General features: G+C 37.8%; 1 protein-coding gene across 7 annotated transcripts in view; it reads left to right on the top strand.

Annotated features, from left to right (window-relative positions):
• Positions 1-19,031, top strand: part of LOC121367763 (FERM domain-containing protein 4A-like) — a 179,494-nt gene that overhangs the window by 30,743 nt on the left and 129,720 nt on the right. For all 7 annotated transcript variants that reach the window (XM_041492123.1, XM_041492116.1, XM_041492120.1 and 4 more), the window contains exon 2: positions 17,245-17,310. In XM_041492123.1, the coding sequence (XP_041348057.1) occupies positions 17,245-17,310 (66 nt within the window). The remainder of the gene's footprint in view (positions 1-17,244; positions 17,311-19,031) is intronic.

Below are 19,031 nucleotides of genomic sequence, written 5' to 3' on the forward strand. Positions count from 1 at the left end.
TGCTTATTGACATTTACATTTTGCGTAAATGTCAGTTGCTGAATTTTATAGTTATTACATGTAATGCATGTGCAAAGATATGGCTTTTCTGGTTTATGTGCATGAAGTATTAACATATGAAATAATAGTTGGGTGGAGTGTCAGATGATTCATATGTATAGTTGTTAATGGCATCCCGACACTTGGTTTAGTCATCAGTTATTAAGTCTATAACATAATATTATGTTTTTCTCATGGTCATTTCATAGCAAAGTGTTTTTAATTGGATTTATAAGAGGGCAGGATTTAGTTCAGTCAGTTGAGTGCTTGCTTGAGGTGCTTGCATTGCAGGTTCGAACCACCTCAGTGGATCCATTCAACTGATTGGGTTTTTATCTCGTTCCAACCAGTGCACCACAACTGGACAAAGGCTGTAGTATGTGCTTTTCTGTTAGTGGAAAAGTGCATATATAAAAGATCCATTGCTGCATTAGTAAAAATGTAGCAGGTTTCGTGTCAGTTTTACCAAATAGCCGATGATTAATTAATCAATGTGCTCCAGTGGTGTCATTAAACAAATCAAACTTTAACTCTCTTTTTTAAATTTATAAACCAGAATGAGGAAAGAAATCTGAGCATCAATTAACATCAAAAGTTTTTTATGGGTATTTTATAAGATAAAGGATAATAACTCCAATAAAGAAAGTTTTTCTCATTCTTCGTGTAGGTGATTATAGGCCTACATATTTCTATATATTTTATACGCACTTTCCCACAGACCCGATACTATGCTTACCAAAGTGTTTGCTTGTGATACACAAACCACTGAACTGGTTGAAATGTTAAGTAACCAATTGGGTTCACCAAGATTGTTGGATCATATGTTCCATTGTTATTGTACCTCAGGTGAATGCTCTAAAAGGTGCTTTAAAAATAAACTCCACAGTGTCACTATCTTGAATAAAGATCCTTTTTGCACATAGCTACCAGATGGTACTGCATACAGTGTACATGTATGTACAGTGCTAACAGTGTTTACCCAGCCTGTACCAGCACTGGCCAGTGGTCAGTTTCTCATCAGACCCATCTTTCTACGGTCTGTCAACATTGGCCGTTTTCTCACCTGATCGGTATTTACCTAGGTGGAGGCAGGCAAACACTCCATTCCTGACTCTGTCCTGGTAAACAATCTATACACAAAGATAAAACGACCAGGGGATAAAAGGTGTTGAAAGCCGCTATTACTGCAAAATATTGGTTTTACCTGCGCCACCTTTCCCCCTTATACCAATGGCTAAAAACAAAGTACTGTTAAAGAAAAAGAAAAATGAAAGAAAAACAAAAAAGAAAGAAAAACAAAATGGTGGTGGTGGTGGGGGTGGGGGGGGGGGGGGGGGAGGCTACAACAGTAGAAATGATTTTTATAAAATGTATAATTTACAGTAGTACAAATCCAGGTACCAGTTTATCCTCATTTTCTTGCTTTAGATTATATCAATTTGTGGTCGGTCAAAAAATTATATTTTTTAATGAAAGTTACACCATTTAAATAGAAAGATATGATCCTTGTTTAATATACAACTTGAATAGGTTTATGTGATAAAACACATCTTTACCTCAGCAACTGAAAACCAAATTCAGGTGGTGTTTTTTGTTGTTGTTTTTTGTTGGGTTTTTTGTTTGTTTGTTTTGGTGTTTTTTATGGGCCTCCCATAAATGTATTAATTTTAGTAATTTTCATGCATTAATTTAATGGGCTTATTGGTTGGCAAACATGGAGCACCATAATGCTACTGTAAGAAATTGTCAATGTAAGTGGTTGGGGTTTAATAAATGTTTCCATTGAAAAATATACTTTCATCAAGATCATTTTAATTATGATGCTAATAAATACAGCTGGATAGATGGATGTACAGATGAAAGGAAGGAAGGAAATGTTTTATTTAACAATGCACTCAGCACATTTTATTTACGGTTATGTGGGGTCAGACGTATGGTTAAGGACAACACAGATATTGAGAGAAGAAACCCGCTGTCACCACTTCATGGGCTACTCTTGTTCGATTAGCAGCAAGGGATCTTTTATATGCACCATCCTACAGACAGGGTAGTACATACCATGGCCTTTGATATACCAGTCGTGGTGCACTGGCTAGAATGAGAAATAGCCCAATGGGCCCATCGATGGGGATCGATTCCAGACCGACGTACATCGAGCGAGCGTTTTACCACTGGGCTATGTCACGCCCGGATGGACAGGTGAATGAATATTAAATGAACAACATTTTAATAAAGTGGGTTTTTTAAATTAGTATCCTTCAATCTAATTAAAATTAGCTCCACTATTACATGTGGATCTAACACCAGCCAGTTGGAGCTCATGTCCACCAATCAAAACCTTACTTGCAGAATCCTGCCAGTGATTTAAAACTAACAACACTGCGTAGTCCCCAATGTCCAGGTAACATTTCGTCTGTAAATAATAATTTAAATATTGACCAATCACACTTTGCCTTTTATAACGTTATTTGGGAGCATACACATTCTAAAAATATCGGGCGAGTCTATTTTAGTGGCCGCAGTACAGCGAACCATACCAATACATACGGGGTGGGTTATCAGTCTTCAATTTTACATTAAAAATTATTTATTTATTTATAAAATAAAAAAAACTAAATCAGTGTTCAGTTTTACATTACAAATTATTTATTTTATAAAATAAAACATGTTTTACGGCATTCGTAATTCACACGAAACATGTCGTATACCCTCAGGATAATTCGGAATGTTTTCAAATTATTTTTAAATCACTGGCAGGATGCTGCAAGTAAGGTTTTGATTGGTGGACATGAGCTCCAACTGGCTGATGTTAGATCCACATGTAATAGTGGAGCTAATTTTAATTAGATTGAGTATCCTTGTAACAAATGTTTACATGAAAAAAAAAATACTCCCCAAATCCACTGCTATTAAAATTCACTTGAATTATTTATTCATGAATACATTTTCGAGAGTTGTAAAATCTACACACTGCAATATCACATATAGTTGGTGAACATGTTCCCATCACAATGATGTGATCAGTGACAGATGACGACACCGGTTTAATTAAGATGCCAACCGCGTGTGACAGTCCTGACATATTTACTGTTAGTGGGCTAATGACATGGATTGCAGGTGATTGATACCATCTTGTACAATACATGGGCTTCTTGTGAGATGAGAATCTGTATACATCTTAGTCGACCACTATGTGTATGGTACTCTCGGCATGTACATGTGCCGATTAGTCACTGGCACAGATTTTTTGGTTTCTGTTTTGGGGGCGAGACAACGCCTTCGAATCATGCTAAGAGTAAATTCTGCGAGGGTCGGTGGTAGGTTTCGACGATCAGATGTACAGCAGATCAGACTTGAGAGGGATTGTACGTGTACATTTGTGCGGCCAAATTATAAAAATGTATGTATTTGTGTTTAAAGTACATGTACTTGTTTTAATTCAAGGCTCTTTAGAATTTATCTCATGGTGTAATGTGGGGGGGGGGGGGGGGGGGGGTGGGGGGGGGGGGAGGGGGGGGGGGGGGGGAGGGGGGGGGGGGGGGGGGGGGGGGGGGGGGGGGGGGGGGGGAGGTGATGATTTCCAATTGTCAGAATATGCAGAATAAAATCCAGCCTTTAGGATTTTTTCTTCATTTAAAAAATCCCACCAAAAAGACTTGGCAAGTATTAAAATCAAAACATAGTGCTAACATGTGAAACACCCCTTAATATTAATATTAGTAATGTAATATTTACATGAGTATTGCTGATAATCAAAAACAAGTTGTCGGATACATTTTATTACAGCAATGACTTTTTGTCCTTCTTTTTTTTTTTTACATCAATCAGTAAACTCGATCGGTAAAGTAATTCTCTTGTCAGTTTACTAATTGACAGTAATTTATTTTGTCGCATTATGGTTTGGCTAAAAAAATATTTACATAATTTGTCAAATTGCTAGCATGAAGTCACTGTGTCTTTGATTCAGCTTAATGTAACTGCTATAATTAGATGGTATTTTCCTGTACACGTATCATGTTCATTGTTGTGTTTTTGGAACTAATAACAGGAAATGAATTGCAGAACAAGTAGTACATGTACTTGAGATTACTAAAACCTGTCACGACAGTTTAAAGAAAAATATGTTTGCATATTTGTTGTAAATGTCAGTATGGGGGTGGTGACACAATGTTTTTTTCTAATGATTTCCCCCTTGAGCTTTTCATTATAAAATATCAAAGGTTATATTTCAAAATTTCTTCTTTTTTAATAATTTCCTTTCTGTATGTGATTCTGTCACCTCATTTAACGAGCACACAGTTTTAGCATATTTTTGGCTTTGAAGAAAGAATGGTTGTCTTAATTTTTGCTTAGAAGTAAAAGGATATTTATTACCAATTACTGCCAGACTTTATCATCAAAGATGGGGGTGTCCGTTTCACTTATCAGCATGATCAATAACCTATACTTCCTGGTTGAGAGGTTCCGGTGATACAGATATGTGTGCTTTGATCAGTGTAATTTCCTCACGTTAATGATGAATGCCTACAGTTACATCGGTGAAATGCCTTGGAAGTCTCACAATCCTGGAATGTCTCGGAAGAATGACATAATGTACATGTATTAACGTAACCAGGAAAATTGAAATTGACTGTCATCCGTGAAACACGTTATTAATGCTGAACATGAACTACTAATATTCATTAGTGCCATAATAAATTGGAAGTTTAAGTTGGTAGCTGTGTATAGATTGGGGCGGAAAGTAGCCCAGTGGTAAAGTGTTCACTTGATGCGAGGTCGGTCTAGGATCGATCCCCATTGGTGGAGCTATTGGGCTATTTTTGTTCCAGCCAGTGCACCACAATTGGTGTAACAAAGGCTGTGGTATGTACTATCCTGTCTGTGGGATGGTGCATATAAAAGATCCCTTGCTGCTAATCGAATCGAAAAGAGTAGCCCATGAAGTGGCGACAACGGTTTCCTCCCTCAATATCTGTGTGGTCCTTAACCATATGTCCGACACAATATAACCATAAATAAAATGTGTTAAGTGCGTCGTTAAATAAAACATTTCCTGTGTGTAGATTTGAAAGTTAGAACAGAATACCTAAATACAAGACAGGACAGCACACACAGCATGGTTGTTGGCATTATAAAGATGTCTTTGTGCTCCGTTATTTTGCCTGCCTGCCCAAATATAGTCAACTATAGTAGACCTCTGAAAATGTGCATTATCCATTCATAAATTACCCCCCACCCCACCCCAATTTTAGTTTTTTTAAATAATATTTTAATTTTTTAAATAAATAAAATAAATGTTTAATATGTTATAGTGACCCATTTCAGTTGCATACTGTAACCCATTACAACCTTATACACAGCTTATATATGTAAATGACATGTTTTCGTTAAATGCATAAACAAACAATAGGTTATAAAAAACAAGACTTGTGTGAATAACAAAACAATAGTTCTATTAACTAAACATGCTCCAAATTACAGTCTATAAACCAGTGGCAATATGTGCTGTAACTTGGATTAAGTTGATAAGCCACTGATGATAATTAGGTCTAATTTACCTTCTGTCTGTAAGGACCCAATGAATGATACTGGATGATGACTGGTGATCATGTACATCCTGATGTCTAATTTTATTACTCAATGATTCTAGTGTTGAGTGGTATCAATTTATACATTTGGCTACTTGTTGGATGTGACCGGCCTCGGTGGGGTCGTGGTTAAGCCATCGGACATAAGACTTGTAGGTACTGGGTTAATTCACAGCCCAGTACCGGCTATCACCCAGAGCGAGTTTTAATGACTCAATGGGTAGGTGTTAGACCACTACATCATCTTCTCTCTCACTAACAACTAACCCACTGTCCTGGACAGCCAGCCCAAATAGCTGATGTATGTGTGCCTAGGACATCATGCTTGAACCTTAATTGGATGTAAGCATGGGAATTAGTTGAAATGAAGGTTGGATGAGGCTAGTAATAAAATAGTATTGAATGGCTCTGTCCAGTGTATCATGGCTAATTTGTTAGTACTGGTTTGGTCAGTCTACATTTAGATCTCGATTCAACATGGGAACAGGCTCTAGCTCAGTTGGTGAAGTTGTAGGATTGAAGCACCAGTACTGGTTTGGTCAGTCTACATTTAGATCTCGATTCAACACGGGAACAGGCTCTAGCTCAGTTGGTGAAGTTGTAAGATTGAAGCACCAGTACTGGTTTGGTCAGTCTACATTTAGATCTCGATTCAACACGGGACAGGCTCTAGCTCAGTTGGTGAAGTTGTAGGATTGAAGCACCAGTACTGGTTTGGTCAGTCTACATTTAGATCTCGATTCAACATGGGACAGGCTCTAGCTCAGTTGGTGAAGTTGTAAGATTGAAGCACCAGTACTGGTTTGGTCAGTCTACATTTAGATCTCGATTCAACATGGGACAGGCTCTAGCTCAGTTGGTGAAGTTGTAAGATTGAAGCACCAGTACTGGTTTGGTCAGTCTACATTTAGATCTCGATTCAACATGGGACAGGCTCTAGCTCAGGTGGTGAAGTTGTAAGATTGAAGCACCAGTACTGGTTTGGTCAGTCTACATTTAGATCTCGATTCAACATGGGACAGGCTCTAGCTCAGGTGGTGAAGTTGTAAGATTGAAGCACCAGTACTGGTTTGGTCAGTCTACATTTAGATCTCGATTCAACATGGGACAGGCTCTAGCTCAGGTGGTGAAGTTGTAAGATTGAAGCACCAGTACTGGTTTGGTCAGTCTACATTTAGATCTCGATTCAACATGGGACAGGCTCTAGCTCAGGTGGTGAAGTTGTAAGATTGAAGCACCAGTACTGGTTTGGTCAGTCTACATTTAGATCTCGATTCAACATGGGACAGGCTCTAGCTCAGGTGGTGAAGTTGTAAGATTGAAGCACCAGTACTGGTTTGGTCAGTCTACATTTAGATCTCGATTCAACATGGGACAGGCTCTAGCTCAGGTGGTGAAGTTGTAAGATTGAAGCACCAGTACTGGTTTGGTCAGTCTACATTTAGATCTCGATTCAACATGGGACAGGCTCTAGCTCAGGTGGTGAAGTTGTAAGATTGAAGCACCAGTACTGGTTTGGTCAGTCTACATTTAGATCTCGATTCAACATGGGACAGGCTCTAGCTCAGTTGGTGAAGTTGTAAGATTGAAGCACCAGTACTGGTTTGGTCAGTCTACATTTAGATCTCGATTCAACATGGGACAGGCTCTAGCTCAGGTGGTGAAGTTGTAAGATTGAAGCACCAGTACTGGTTTGGTCAGTCTACATTTAGATCTCGATTCAACATGGGACAGGCTCTAGCTCAGGTGGTGAAGTTGTAAGATTGAAGCACCAGTACTGGTTTGGTCAGTCTACATTTAGATCTCGATTCAACATGGGACAGGCTCTAGCTCAGGTGGTGAAGTTGTAAGATTGAAGCACCAGTACTGGTTTGGTCAGTCTACATTTAGATCTCGATTCAACATGGGACAGGCTCTAGCTCAGGTGGTGAAGTTGTAAGATTGAAGCACCAGTACTGGTTTGGTAGTCTACATTTAGATCTCGATTCAACATGGGACAGGCTCTAGCTCAGGTGGTGAAGTTGTAAGATTGAAGCACCAGTACTGGTTTGGTCAGTCTACATTTAGATCTCGATTCAACATGGGACAGGCTCTAGCTCAGGTGGTGAAGTTGTAAGATTGAAGCACCAGTACTGGTTTGGTCAGTCTACATTTAGATCTCGATTCAACATGGGACAGGCTCTAGCTCAGTTGGTGAAGTTGTAGGATTGAAGCACCAGTACTGGTTTGGTCAGTCTACATTTAGATCTCGATTCAACATGGGACAGGCTCTAGCTCAGGTGGTGAAGTTGTAAGATTGAAGCACCAGTACTGGTTTGGTCAGTCTACATTTAGATCTCGATTCAACATGGGACAGGCTCTAGCTCAGGTGGTGAAGTTGTAAGATTGAAGCACCAGTACTGGTTTGGTCAGTCTACATTTAGATCTCGATTCAACATGGGACAGGCTCTAGCTCAGGTGGTGAAGTTGTAAGATTGAAGCACCAGTACTGGTTTGGTCAGTCTACATTTAGATCTCGATTCAACATGGGACAGGCTCTAGCTCAGGTGGTGAAGTTGTAAGATTGAAGCACCAGTACTGGTTTGGTCAGTCTACATTTAGATCTCGATTCAACATGGGACAGGCTCTAGCTCAGGTGGTGAAGTTGTAAGATTGAAGCACCAGTAGTTTGGTCAGTCTACATTTAGATCTCGATTCAACATGGGACAAGTGAAGTTGTAAGGATTGAAGCACCAGTACTGGTTTGGTCAGTCTACATTTAGATCTCGATTCAACATGGGACAGGCTCTAGCTCAGGTGGTGAAGTTGTAAGATTGAAGCACCAGTACTGGTTTGGTCAGTCTACATTTAGATCTCGATTCAACATGGGACAGGCTCTAGCTCAGGTGGTGAAGTTGTAAGATTGAAGCACCAGTACTGGTTTGGTCAGTCTACATTTAGATCTCGATTCAACATGGGACAGGCTCTAGCTCAGGTGGTGAAGTTGTAAGATTGAAGCACCAGTACTGGTTTGGTCAGTCTACATTTAGATCTCGATTCAACATGGGACAGGCTCTAGCTCAGGTGGTGAAGTTGTAAGATTGAAGCACCAGTACTGGTTTGGTCAGTCTACATTTAGATCTCGATTCAACATGGGACAGGCTCTAGCTCAGGTGGTGAAGTTGTAAGATTGAAGCACCAGTACTGGTTTGGTCAGTCTACATTTAGATCTCGATTCAACATGGGACAGGCTCTAGCTCAGGTGGTGAAGTTGTAAGATTGAAGCACCAGTACTGGTTTGGTCAGTCTACATTTAGATCTCGATTCAACATGGGACAGGCTCTAGCTCAGGTGGTGAAGTTGTAAGATTGAAGCACCAGTACTGGTTTGGTCAGTCTACATTTAGATCTCGATTCAACATGGGACAGGCTCTAGCTCAGGTGGTGAAGTTGTAAGATTGAAGCACCAGTACTGGTTTGGTCAGTCTACATTTAGATCTCGATTCAACATGGGACAGGCTCTAGCTCAGTTGGTGAAGTTGTAAGATTGAAGCACCAGTACTGGTTTGGTCAGTCTACATTTAGATCTCGATTCAACATGGGACAGGCTCTAGCTCAGGTGGTGAAGTTGTAAGATTGAAGCACCAGTACTGGTTTGGTCAGTCTACATTTAGATCTCGATTCAACATGGGACAGGCTCTAGCTCAGGTGGTGAAGTTGTAAGATTGAAGCACCAGTACTGGTTTGGTCAGTCTACATTTAGATCTCGATTCAACATGGGACAGGCTCTAGCTCAGTTGGTGAAGTTGTAAGATTGAAGCACCAGTACTGGTTTGGTCAGTCTACATTTAGATCTCGATTCAACATGGGACAGGCTCTAGCTCAGGTGGTGAAGTTGTAAGATTGAAGCACCAGTACTGGTTTGGTCAGTCTACATTTAGATCTCGATTCAACATGGGACAGGCTCTAGCTCAGGTGGTGAAGTTGTAAGATTGAAGCACCAGTACTGGTTTGGTCAGTCTACATTTAGATCTCGATTCAACATGGGACAGGCTCTAGCTCAGGTGGTGAAGTTGTAAGATTGAAGCACCAGTACTGGTTTGGTCAGTCTACATTTAGATCTCGATTCAACATGGGACAGGCTCTAGCTCAGGTGGTGAAGTTGTAAGATTGAAGCACCAGTACTGGTTTGGTCAGTCTACATTTAGATCTCGATTCAACATGGGACAGGCTCTAGCTCAGGTGGTGAAGTTGTAAGATTGAAGCACCAGTACTGGTTTGGTCAGTCTACATTTAGATCTCGATTCAACATGGGACAGGCTCTAGCTCAGGTGGTGAAGTTGTAAGATTGAAGCACCAGTACTGGTTTGGTCAGTCTACATTTAGATCTCGATTCAACATGGGAACAGGCTCTAGCTCAGGTGGTGAAGTTGTAAGATTGAAGCACCAGTACTGGTTTGGTCAGTCTACATTTAGATCTCGATTCAACACTGGGACAGGCTCTAGCTCAGTTGGTGAACTTGTAAGATTGAAGCACCTCGGTGGACCCATTCTCTGATTGGCTTTTTACCAATCCAATCCAGTGCCCCATCACTGTATCAAGAAAAGAAAAAAAGAACTAAAACATTTGCATCTGTTAGAATGAAAGTCCTATTTTATGTCATTAGAATGTAATCATGTAATGAACAAGTTAGCGCTAATGTAAAAGAAATGTAAATTCTAAACAAGCGAAAAGAACATCTATGTCTTCTTTTTGTTCAAACTAAGTAAGATTTACTATGTTAACTCCACACCTTGTCATTTCTGTGGTGCTCTGCATAAGAGGTGGAAGAAATTACTGTTGATTAACACAAACAACTAACTTCCACTGGCATAACTGTCAAAACAAATGCTGAATTGTTTAGCTAAAGTAATTCTGAGAAAACAACTCTACATTTTTTATTTGCAGTGTTATCTTTAAAAGTTGCATTTGCCAGACACATTAATAAAAATGCACAATTTGGATGCAGCAATAACATGATGCATTATTTTCCTGATTTACAGTAAGTGCTTTATGCCATAGCATTACTTGTACATGCATGCATGTGTGCTGCCAGTTCACATAGCTCACACCGCATGTGTACATATATATGTAATATACATGTATATTAAAAGGCGCATTATTTATAGAGCTGAAGAAAGTCGGTCCTGTCTTAATGATGTTTTCCTCTATCTTTCCGCCTCATCTGGCCATCAGGGTTTTTCTTGGCTCCTTGTCAGCATGTTGTTCATCATGGATTGTTTATCCTTTAAACATGGCTCATGGAGAAACCTGGCTTAACTCTGTGGAAAGCATACAATGAATAACACAGCTAACTGTATTGTTTCACCCAGTGTCAGATTGGAGAGTCTGCGTACACTGTATATTACTTGATTTTATCAAACTTCACTGTGCCTTCTCTGTGCCTTTTTTTTTTTTCCATGATGACTTGGGGATAAATAAACCTTTGTCCATGAAGAAACTTGGCATAATTCTGGGGGAATACTATAGATTGAAAGACACACAAATAACTATTGTTTTACCCTGAGTAAGATGAAAGTATAGCCTACATGTATATTGTAATTTTCTTGATTTTTATCAAATTTTTACTGTGCTTTTCTATGATGGTTTGGGATAAGGATAAGTGAAACTCGCCAACTTCAGCAACATTCTTTTCATTTTTTGAAGAAGGAAAAAAAAAAATTACTTTTCAGACTATACATTACTTGATTTTTTGGCACGGAACACAGTGGTTTGTATTGTGTGTCTAGCTAATTATGTAAGGTCTGCCTCAACTTAGTATGTGTAGACAAGTGACAAGTTGTGAAGGAATGAAAAGGTATAGCTCTGCACATAACGAATATTCTGACTTGCGGCCAAGTTGGTGAAGATTCTGCTAGATTACCAAGTGTTGATTTGTCACCCCTGGACATGTGTATGTAGAACTTAATCGCTGCTGTTGTGCTACCCAGTGCTTGATTACCGGTACTGTATGTAATACAGACATGGATGCTGGGTGGCTGTGACGGGAATGGAACTTGTGGGTTATGTTCATGATTGCTGCTGTCAGGTATGCTGTTTGTTTTGGGCTTTCAATGTGTACATATATGGTATACCTAAGTGCTAGAGTTGTTTGCTGTGCGATTAGTTCATACATTTAGATTTGAGTTGAGGGGGCCCAAAACCTATTGTTTTTGAAAATACAATTTAAAAGTGGACGGAATAAGTTTGACATGTAGACAGAATAAGTTTGCTTTTTTGGTGTAGTCTGTAATATCTATTGTTTGACCATAAATAGGTGAGGGAGGGGGTGAGCCCCTTGGGCCCCCACCTGAATCTGCACCTGGTGTAGTTAGCAGCAAGGTATCTTTTATATACATGTATGTATAATGCACTTACTATAGCACTGATTATCAGAGAATTGCCTCCTGGTCCAAATAGTGTTCTTTATATCTGATACGTACATTAACAGCTGTGCTATTATGTTCTGGTGGTGATAAAGTTTATATAATAAATGCTTTGCTGCTGATGAAAAGATTGGCTTATTTATTATCAGTTGCCTCCTCATTTTCTGGATGGTGGTTCCCATATTATTTTCTTTGTCTTCCTTTTGTTTTCAACATCTTCTAGCCACAGTCCATGTATATGGGCATTTTATATTAAAACAAACCCTCCTTTTTGTGTGTTATATTTAGCAAAAATTTCAAATGCCTACAAGGCTTTTAAAATATGTACTGGGAATCTCTAGGTCTGCTCTAATCCAATGCTCAGTATAAACACTGGCAACCATATTAAGTCAGAGAGCCTCCTCATCATTGGAGAGGTTCCAGTGCCTACTTGCTGATTATTAGCATATGCCCAGCTAATTGAATAATTCAGAAAGTTAATGAGCTGTGAGATACATCGTTATAATAAACTCTTAAATATGTATTGGTACATGTTGTGAAATGGACAGGAGAGATTTGGTCTTTCCGTGTCTAGTCCTAATCATGATGGAAAATACATGCAGTCTGGGTTTGTTTGGGCTTTTTTTTATATAACGGATTATTTTGTTATTTAAAAGAACTATCCTGTATTGTAATAACAATGATGAAATAATCACAGTACTACAAGTACATCTACCGCTAGTTAACCACATACACATAAACAAACTACTTGTACAACACACCAGGCTTGTCAAAATATGTTGGCAACCAGTGCATTTTATTGCCTTTCAGTATGAGCCTTTTAGTACAAGTTTCACAATAAAATGTGCTGATTAAATACCTTATTTATTAACATGCTCATCATAGTTGTTTACTTGTATAAGTACCGGTAACCTACAGGTTTAAACACAGTGCCTGTGTTATCGAACAATTAATACCCTACATATCTGAAAATTTACTAAAATAAATTTCTTTCCAGTGTGAGCCTTGTGAAATTTGTTTAGTGGCAGAGACAATGACAGAGTTAAGTCAAGCTGCTCACAGTGAAGTGTTGGTTTTTATCACTTCGGCTGGTCGCGTGAGGCATGTCCATCCATGAATATGTACCTGTAATTCTTGTACTAGGATTTGCATGTAAACCTGTCTCATATTTAATGTTGCTTTTGGCCTTTATGTTGAGCCATCAGTTTACCGTTTTCTCGTTTTATGGTACAACATCATAAAGATGTTTGTCAAGCATGTAGCCAGTTATTTATGGTGTAGCTCCATGTAGATCAGTGTGTTTGACATTGTTGGCATCACTGAGCCCAACATTCTGCACCTACCGGCTGCAGACCGGCCTAATCCCATAGTAACTGGAACATGTAAGAGGTTGATGAGCACTATTATCAGAGGTGTGTGTGTGTGTGTGTGTGTGTGTGTGTGTGTGTGTGTGTGTGTGTGTGTGTGTGTGTGTGTGTGTGTGTGTGTGTGTGTGTGTGTGTGTGTGTGTGTGTGTGTGTGTGTATAAAGATATATATATATACTGTACAGTCTACATACGTCAGTGTGGAAGTGTCTGTGGTATTAACATGCAGTTGCAGACCGACCTAATCCCATAGTAACTGGAACATGTAACAGGTTGATGAGCACTAATAATAATATAATATAATAATAATAATAACTTTATTTAATGAGGGTAACGGGTTTAGCACAAGCTAATCTTCCACTGGGCCCTCAGCAATACATTGAAATACTGGAAAAGAAAATACATGTATACTAAGTACTATACTATTATAATAAATGCATACATACATATTGACTAGAGAAAACTTATATTTTAACAGACATTTGTTAGTTGGTGTAATATTGACACTAAAGTCTCGAAACATAATTATTATATAGAATTAAAACTAATCAGCCAAATAAACATCCATGAGATATTGTTTCAGGCTGCATTTGAAGTTCGCAACTGACTTCTGGTGTCTAATATCCAGGGGTATTGTATTCCGTATCTGAACACCTGAGTAACTGAAGGATTTTTTATATAGTTCAGTATCAGGTGTGTGTGTGTGTGTGTGTGTGTGTGTGTGTATATATATATATATATATATATACACATACATATATACATACACTGTAGTCTATGTACATCAGTGTGGAAGTGTCGGTGGTATTAACATGCAGCTGCAGACCGACCTAATCCCATAGTAACTGGAACATGTAACAGGTTGATGAGCACTATTATCAGGTGTATATATATATATATATATATATATATATATATATATATATACTGTACAGTCTACGTAGGTCAGTGTGGAAGTGTTGGTGGTATTAACATGCAGTTGCAGGTCGGCCACGATGGTTGCTGAAGAATTGTGCAGACCACCATGAAGACTGAATACCAAACCCACTTAGTACAGATTGTCTCTCTTTACAGAGTTAATGGAAGTTACTGCTGGTAGTATTTTCTAAGTGGGGAATGTGCGTGCAATCAAATAAAAGTAAGAGAGCAATGTTCAAGGATACCCTCCGAACATTGTTCTGTGATTAGATGTTACGGCTGTTATACATGTATGCAGTTATTTGCATGGTGCAGATGTAAATTGCAAAAAAATCATACATCAAAAAATCTATTCTATAGTTATCCATAACAGTGATTCCATTTGAGCCCATTTTCCACATTCTGCGCCTGCCAAAAACCTTAGATATATCTGATGACATTTGCGACACTTCGTACAAAAAAAATAGAAATCTGTGAAAAAAGAGGGGTGGGATTTAGCTAAGTCGGTTGAATGCTCGTTTGAGGTATGTGTGTTGCAGGATCGAACCACCTCAGTGGATCCATTCAGCTGTTTGAGTTTTTTCTTGTTCCAACTGGTGCACCACAACTGGTCAAAGGCCATGGTATGTGCTTTCCTATCTGTGGGAAAGTGCATATAAAAGATCCCTTACTGCATTAGGAAAACTATAGCAGGTCTACCAGCCATATGTCCGATGGCTTAACCACGACACCACTGAGGCCGGTGCAATGAAGTCTTATTAAATTTTATATTTAGGTCAGCGTTCGAGATTAACGGTATCCCGATATCCCAGGGATACCAGAATTTAATTTTGGATACCAGACTTCAATAACCCAGTATCCCACCGGGATACCATATGATGTTTCTTGTATTTTTTTAATCCTGCATTTTTATTTTTCGCTGAAACAATGAAAGTCGTCATTTACTGATGAAGTTAAGAACAGTATTGTCCAAGTTTGTAATTCTCAGATGGGATATCAGATTTTAAAATGTTAGTATTCAACTGGGATACTGCCAAAAAATTTTAATCTCGAACACTGTAGGTTCAAGTATGCTAATTATAGTTAACTGCCTTGTTTGATTACCTTACTTTAATTAGGACAAGTACGTGTAGACAGATAGACTGACAGATCTATGTAGTTTTATTTTAATCCCAATTTATATTTAGGGACAAGTAGGTTAGCAGTTAACTGCCTTGTTTGATTACCTTACTTTAATTGTGGTGATAGGTAATTAACTCTACCTTTAGTGTACTTTACATGTACCTGTCAGATAAGATCAGGTGTCACTGGAAAAATTGGAATTTCGGACTTGTATGGCACTTTCTGTTAACTTGGTCTTTGACCTAATTTATCTTCGTGTAGTTGAGTTAGTACCATTTTTCACATATTTATAAGCATTATAATAAAAATTTGCCTTGCTATAAAATCCTTTTTAGTAATGTTTCAATATGAATGTGTACTTATCTGTAAGTTTAAATAAGAAAACAGTATTGGTTTTCATGATTAGGTTGGATAGTAGTAATGATTGAAAGAGAACATACATATAAAAGAACATTACAGGATAGTTGCAACTGCTGTTTAGTTGTTGTTGGGTTGGGTTTTTTTTCTCTTTTTTTCTTGTTTTCCCCCAACCAGTCTCACTGTCTTTTTAATATTTCCCAGTATTTTGTCATTTGCCAGTGATGCAATGCTCGTATTATGTCAGATTCAGTGTTATTTACCTGTAGTGATGTTCGAGTGTTCAGTTATAATTGAAAATTGATCCATTGTCATTTGAGCTCTGCCAATATGAAGATCTGTTATGATATCCTCTCATGGAACATTGCGTTTCCTCGCATTTTAATCATCATTGCCCCCGGACTCCTCTAGATTTCCTCTTTCTTATAGTTCACCACCCCGGACCCCTCTAGATTTCCTTTTTTTTAACAGTCTACCAATTCCCACCCCTGAATGTAAATGGTTATATTCATACTGTCTAGATAATGAATATACATGAAATCTGCTGGGATTCTTATTTATTTTTATGTGTACATGAAAAATAAACTATTCTGCCAATAGAGTTGGTAAACAGAATCCTCAACGCACCTACATGTCCATACATAAATCCACACGTACATGTAGATTAGATTTATTATTACTTTTTTCTTTCTTTTTTTTCTTTTTTTTTTCTTTTTTTTTTTTTTTTTTTTTTTTTTTTTTTTTTTTCTTTTTTTTCTTTTTTTTTTAGTTTGGCTTTTTCTTCTTCTTTTTTCACTTTATTCTGGTGAACACAAAATAGGTGCATTGTTCTAATTCATTACAGGAAACATTTTGTTTTCATTCAAAATTTTGATCAGGAACTTTTCTACTATAGTCATTTAAAAATTTATTTAGCAACTACAGTTTAATGTTTTAAAATTGTGTAGTGATCTCTGACTCAACATTTGTTATTCGGATTCAATGTCAAAAGGCGAGTATCTACATGAAACTCCTATTGTCAAGAGCTGAATTTATTTCCTAATGAACTGATAGCATCATGATAGGAGGTTATCAGGCTAGCAGCATGGTGTCATCATCACACAGTACAGAGTAGTAAACTACATGTAGCATAATAACACTTTACATTATCACCGTTTCACAGGAAGTTTAGCAGCACGATAAACACTTGTATTGCGTTACTGCAAATAAGCAAATTTAATGTCAAAATTTGGGAGACAACCTGTGGAAGTAATGGTAATATGAACTTTTTGATGTTTGGGGGTGTGTGGGTGAGGTTGAAGTGGTGCATGAAATTTTCTGAATTACTGGGTTTTTTTTAATACTAAATGTTACAGCATTGCTCGGATCCTGTTTGGTTGAAGAAGAGTTGTGAACTATGATTTTGTGTGTTAGCTGTTGAGTTGATGTTGTGTGTTGCTGTGTGTTTCAGATGTCCGAAGGCCGGAAGAGCCAGATCGTGCTTCTGGATGAACGTAGGCTGGACATCATCATTCAGGTATGACTAGCAGTTCTTAAACATGATATTAAAATGCCCTTGTTGCTAATAAAAAAAATATAGAACATGTTGTAGAAGCATATTTCTTTTTTCACACTAGACCTTTCCATAAACAAAATTGAGAGGGGGTGATTAATTGCTCAACTAACTTAGATTATGGGGAGCCATTTACGATATTGCCATATCACACTGTCAACAAAATTTGTTCTTGTTCTTCAAATAATTTTTTTTTAAATCTTTTATTTCCATAAAAATTAATTTTTCCCATTTGGTTCATAAGCTCTATTCTTTGTACTGCATTCTTTTGAAAAAAAATTGATCACATGCTAAAGGGAGCTAAAACATTTCTTCTTAAACTAGTCTCAGTGCAGTGTTGTGTAGCCAGAGTGATAGCTCCCATTAAATGGTGATGTCTAATAATTAACATATATGACCATTAATTAAACCTGTTGTATGAATGATGTTTTTAGTTTTATTACCTCATTTTATATTCTGTGTTAACTGCTGTGGCCTGTCAGTGTCAACATTTTATTTCTATTCTAGAAATCTCCAATTCTGACCACAACACACAAATTAGTTTATTACAGTGACTATTTACTTTGCCTTTGACCCATTTTATATACTTCAAGTGTTAGGTATTCAACATTCATTGTTATCTGCGTCAAGTCGATTCAATCCAATGATGGGCAAAATCCAGCATTGTCTTCTCTGTCTACTATTAACCTATTATCATGAATGTGTTGAGATGTCCATTTGCTAGCTGTTTCAAGCTGGTTCATTCCACCGATGGGCTAGCCAGGTATTGTCATCTCTACTTACTATTCACCTATTGCCATGGATGTGTCACAGTGTCGGCTCATTGTCTTGTGTGTACAATAACCCTCATAACACGCTGGTACTAAGTCAGATATCTGTGACCTATCTCCTTTCTCATATAGTGGACAGAAAATTATCATAGTTGACATTGGTTTAAAACCCACTTGCTGGTATGCTTCGGTTTATTTGTTCATTTAAAATGGGTCTAAAAATACAGACTGCACCGTATGATTTTCAATGCAGTTGCGTAAACAAACATTTTAGGGATTGTCGTTTCGAGGATTAAATTTCATGCATATAAAGGACAGTTCAGAAAAAAATACTCAAGGAGTGGAGTGTGTCGGAAGTAATTACATGTATTTTTCAGAAATCAACACCCACATAATTTAATTTAAAGGTTTATTATCCGAGTGTAACTGGGACAGACTAATAGATTAGTAATATATAAATAAATATGGAGTCCATGTGATTACTGGTAGTTAAGTTATAGTAGACCATCTTTAATATTTTAAACATATCATCAACCGTAAATTTTTAATTTGTGGGGTTTTTTGGTTTTGTTTTGGGTTGGGTTTTTTTTTTACAACTATTGCAGTACTTTTATAAAATCATTTTATAATGCATTTTTGATAATACATTTTGTGATGGAATAGCATGTTACATAGTAATATATATTGACTATTAGAATTTTTAGCTAAGACCCATTCATATACACAATGTAAGTACATATATCTACAACATTAATATCGCATTTTGTACCATTTGCCTATGAAAATTGCAAGAACAACAGTTTCGTTCAAACTTTGCTCGCACAAGCCGATTTTTTGCATAGCCCAATTTCTGTTCATGCATTTCATTATGACATTACCGGCCTCGGGGGCGTCATGGCAGGCCATCGGTCTACA

The sequence above is a fragment of the Gigantopelta aegis genome, chromosome 3, assembly GCF_016097555.1.
Source record: "Gigantopelta aegis isolate Gae_Host chromosome 3, Gae_host_genome, whole genome shotgun sequence".
NCBI lineage: Eukaryota > Metazoa > Mollusca > Gastropoda > Neomphalida > Peltospiridae > Gigantopelta > Gigantopelta aegis.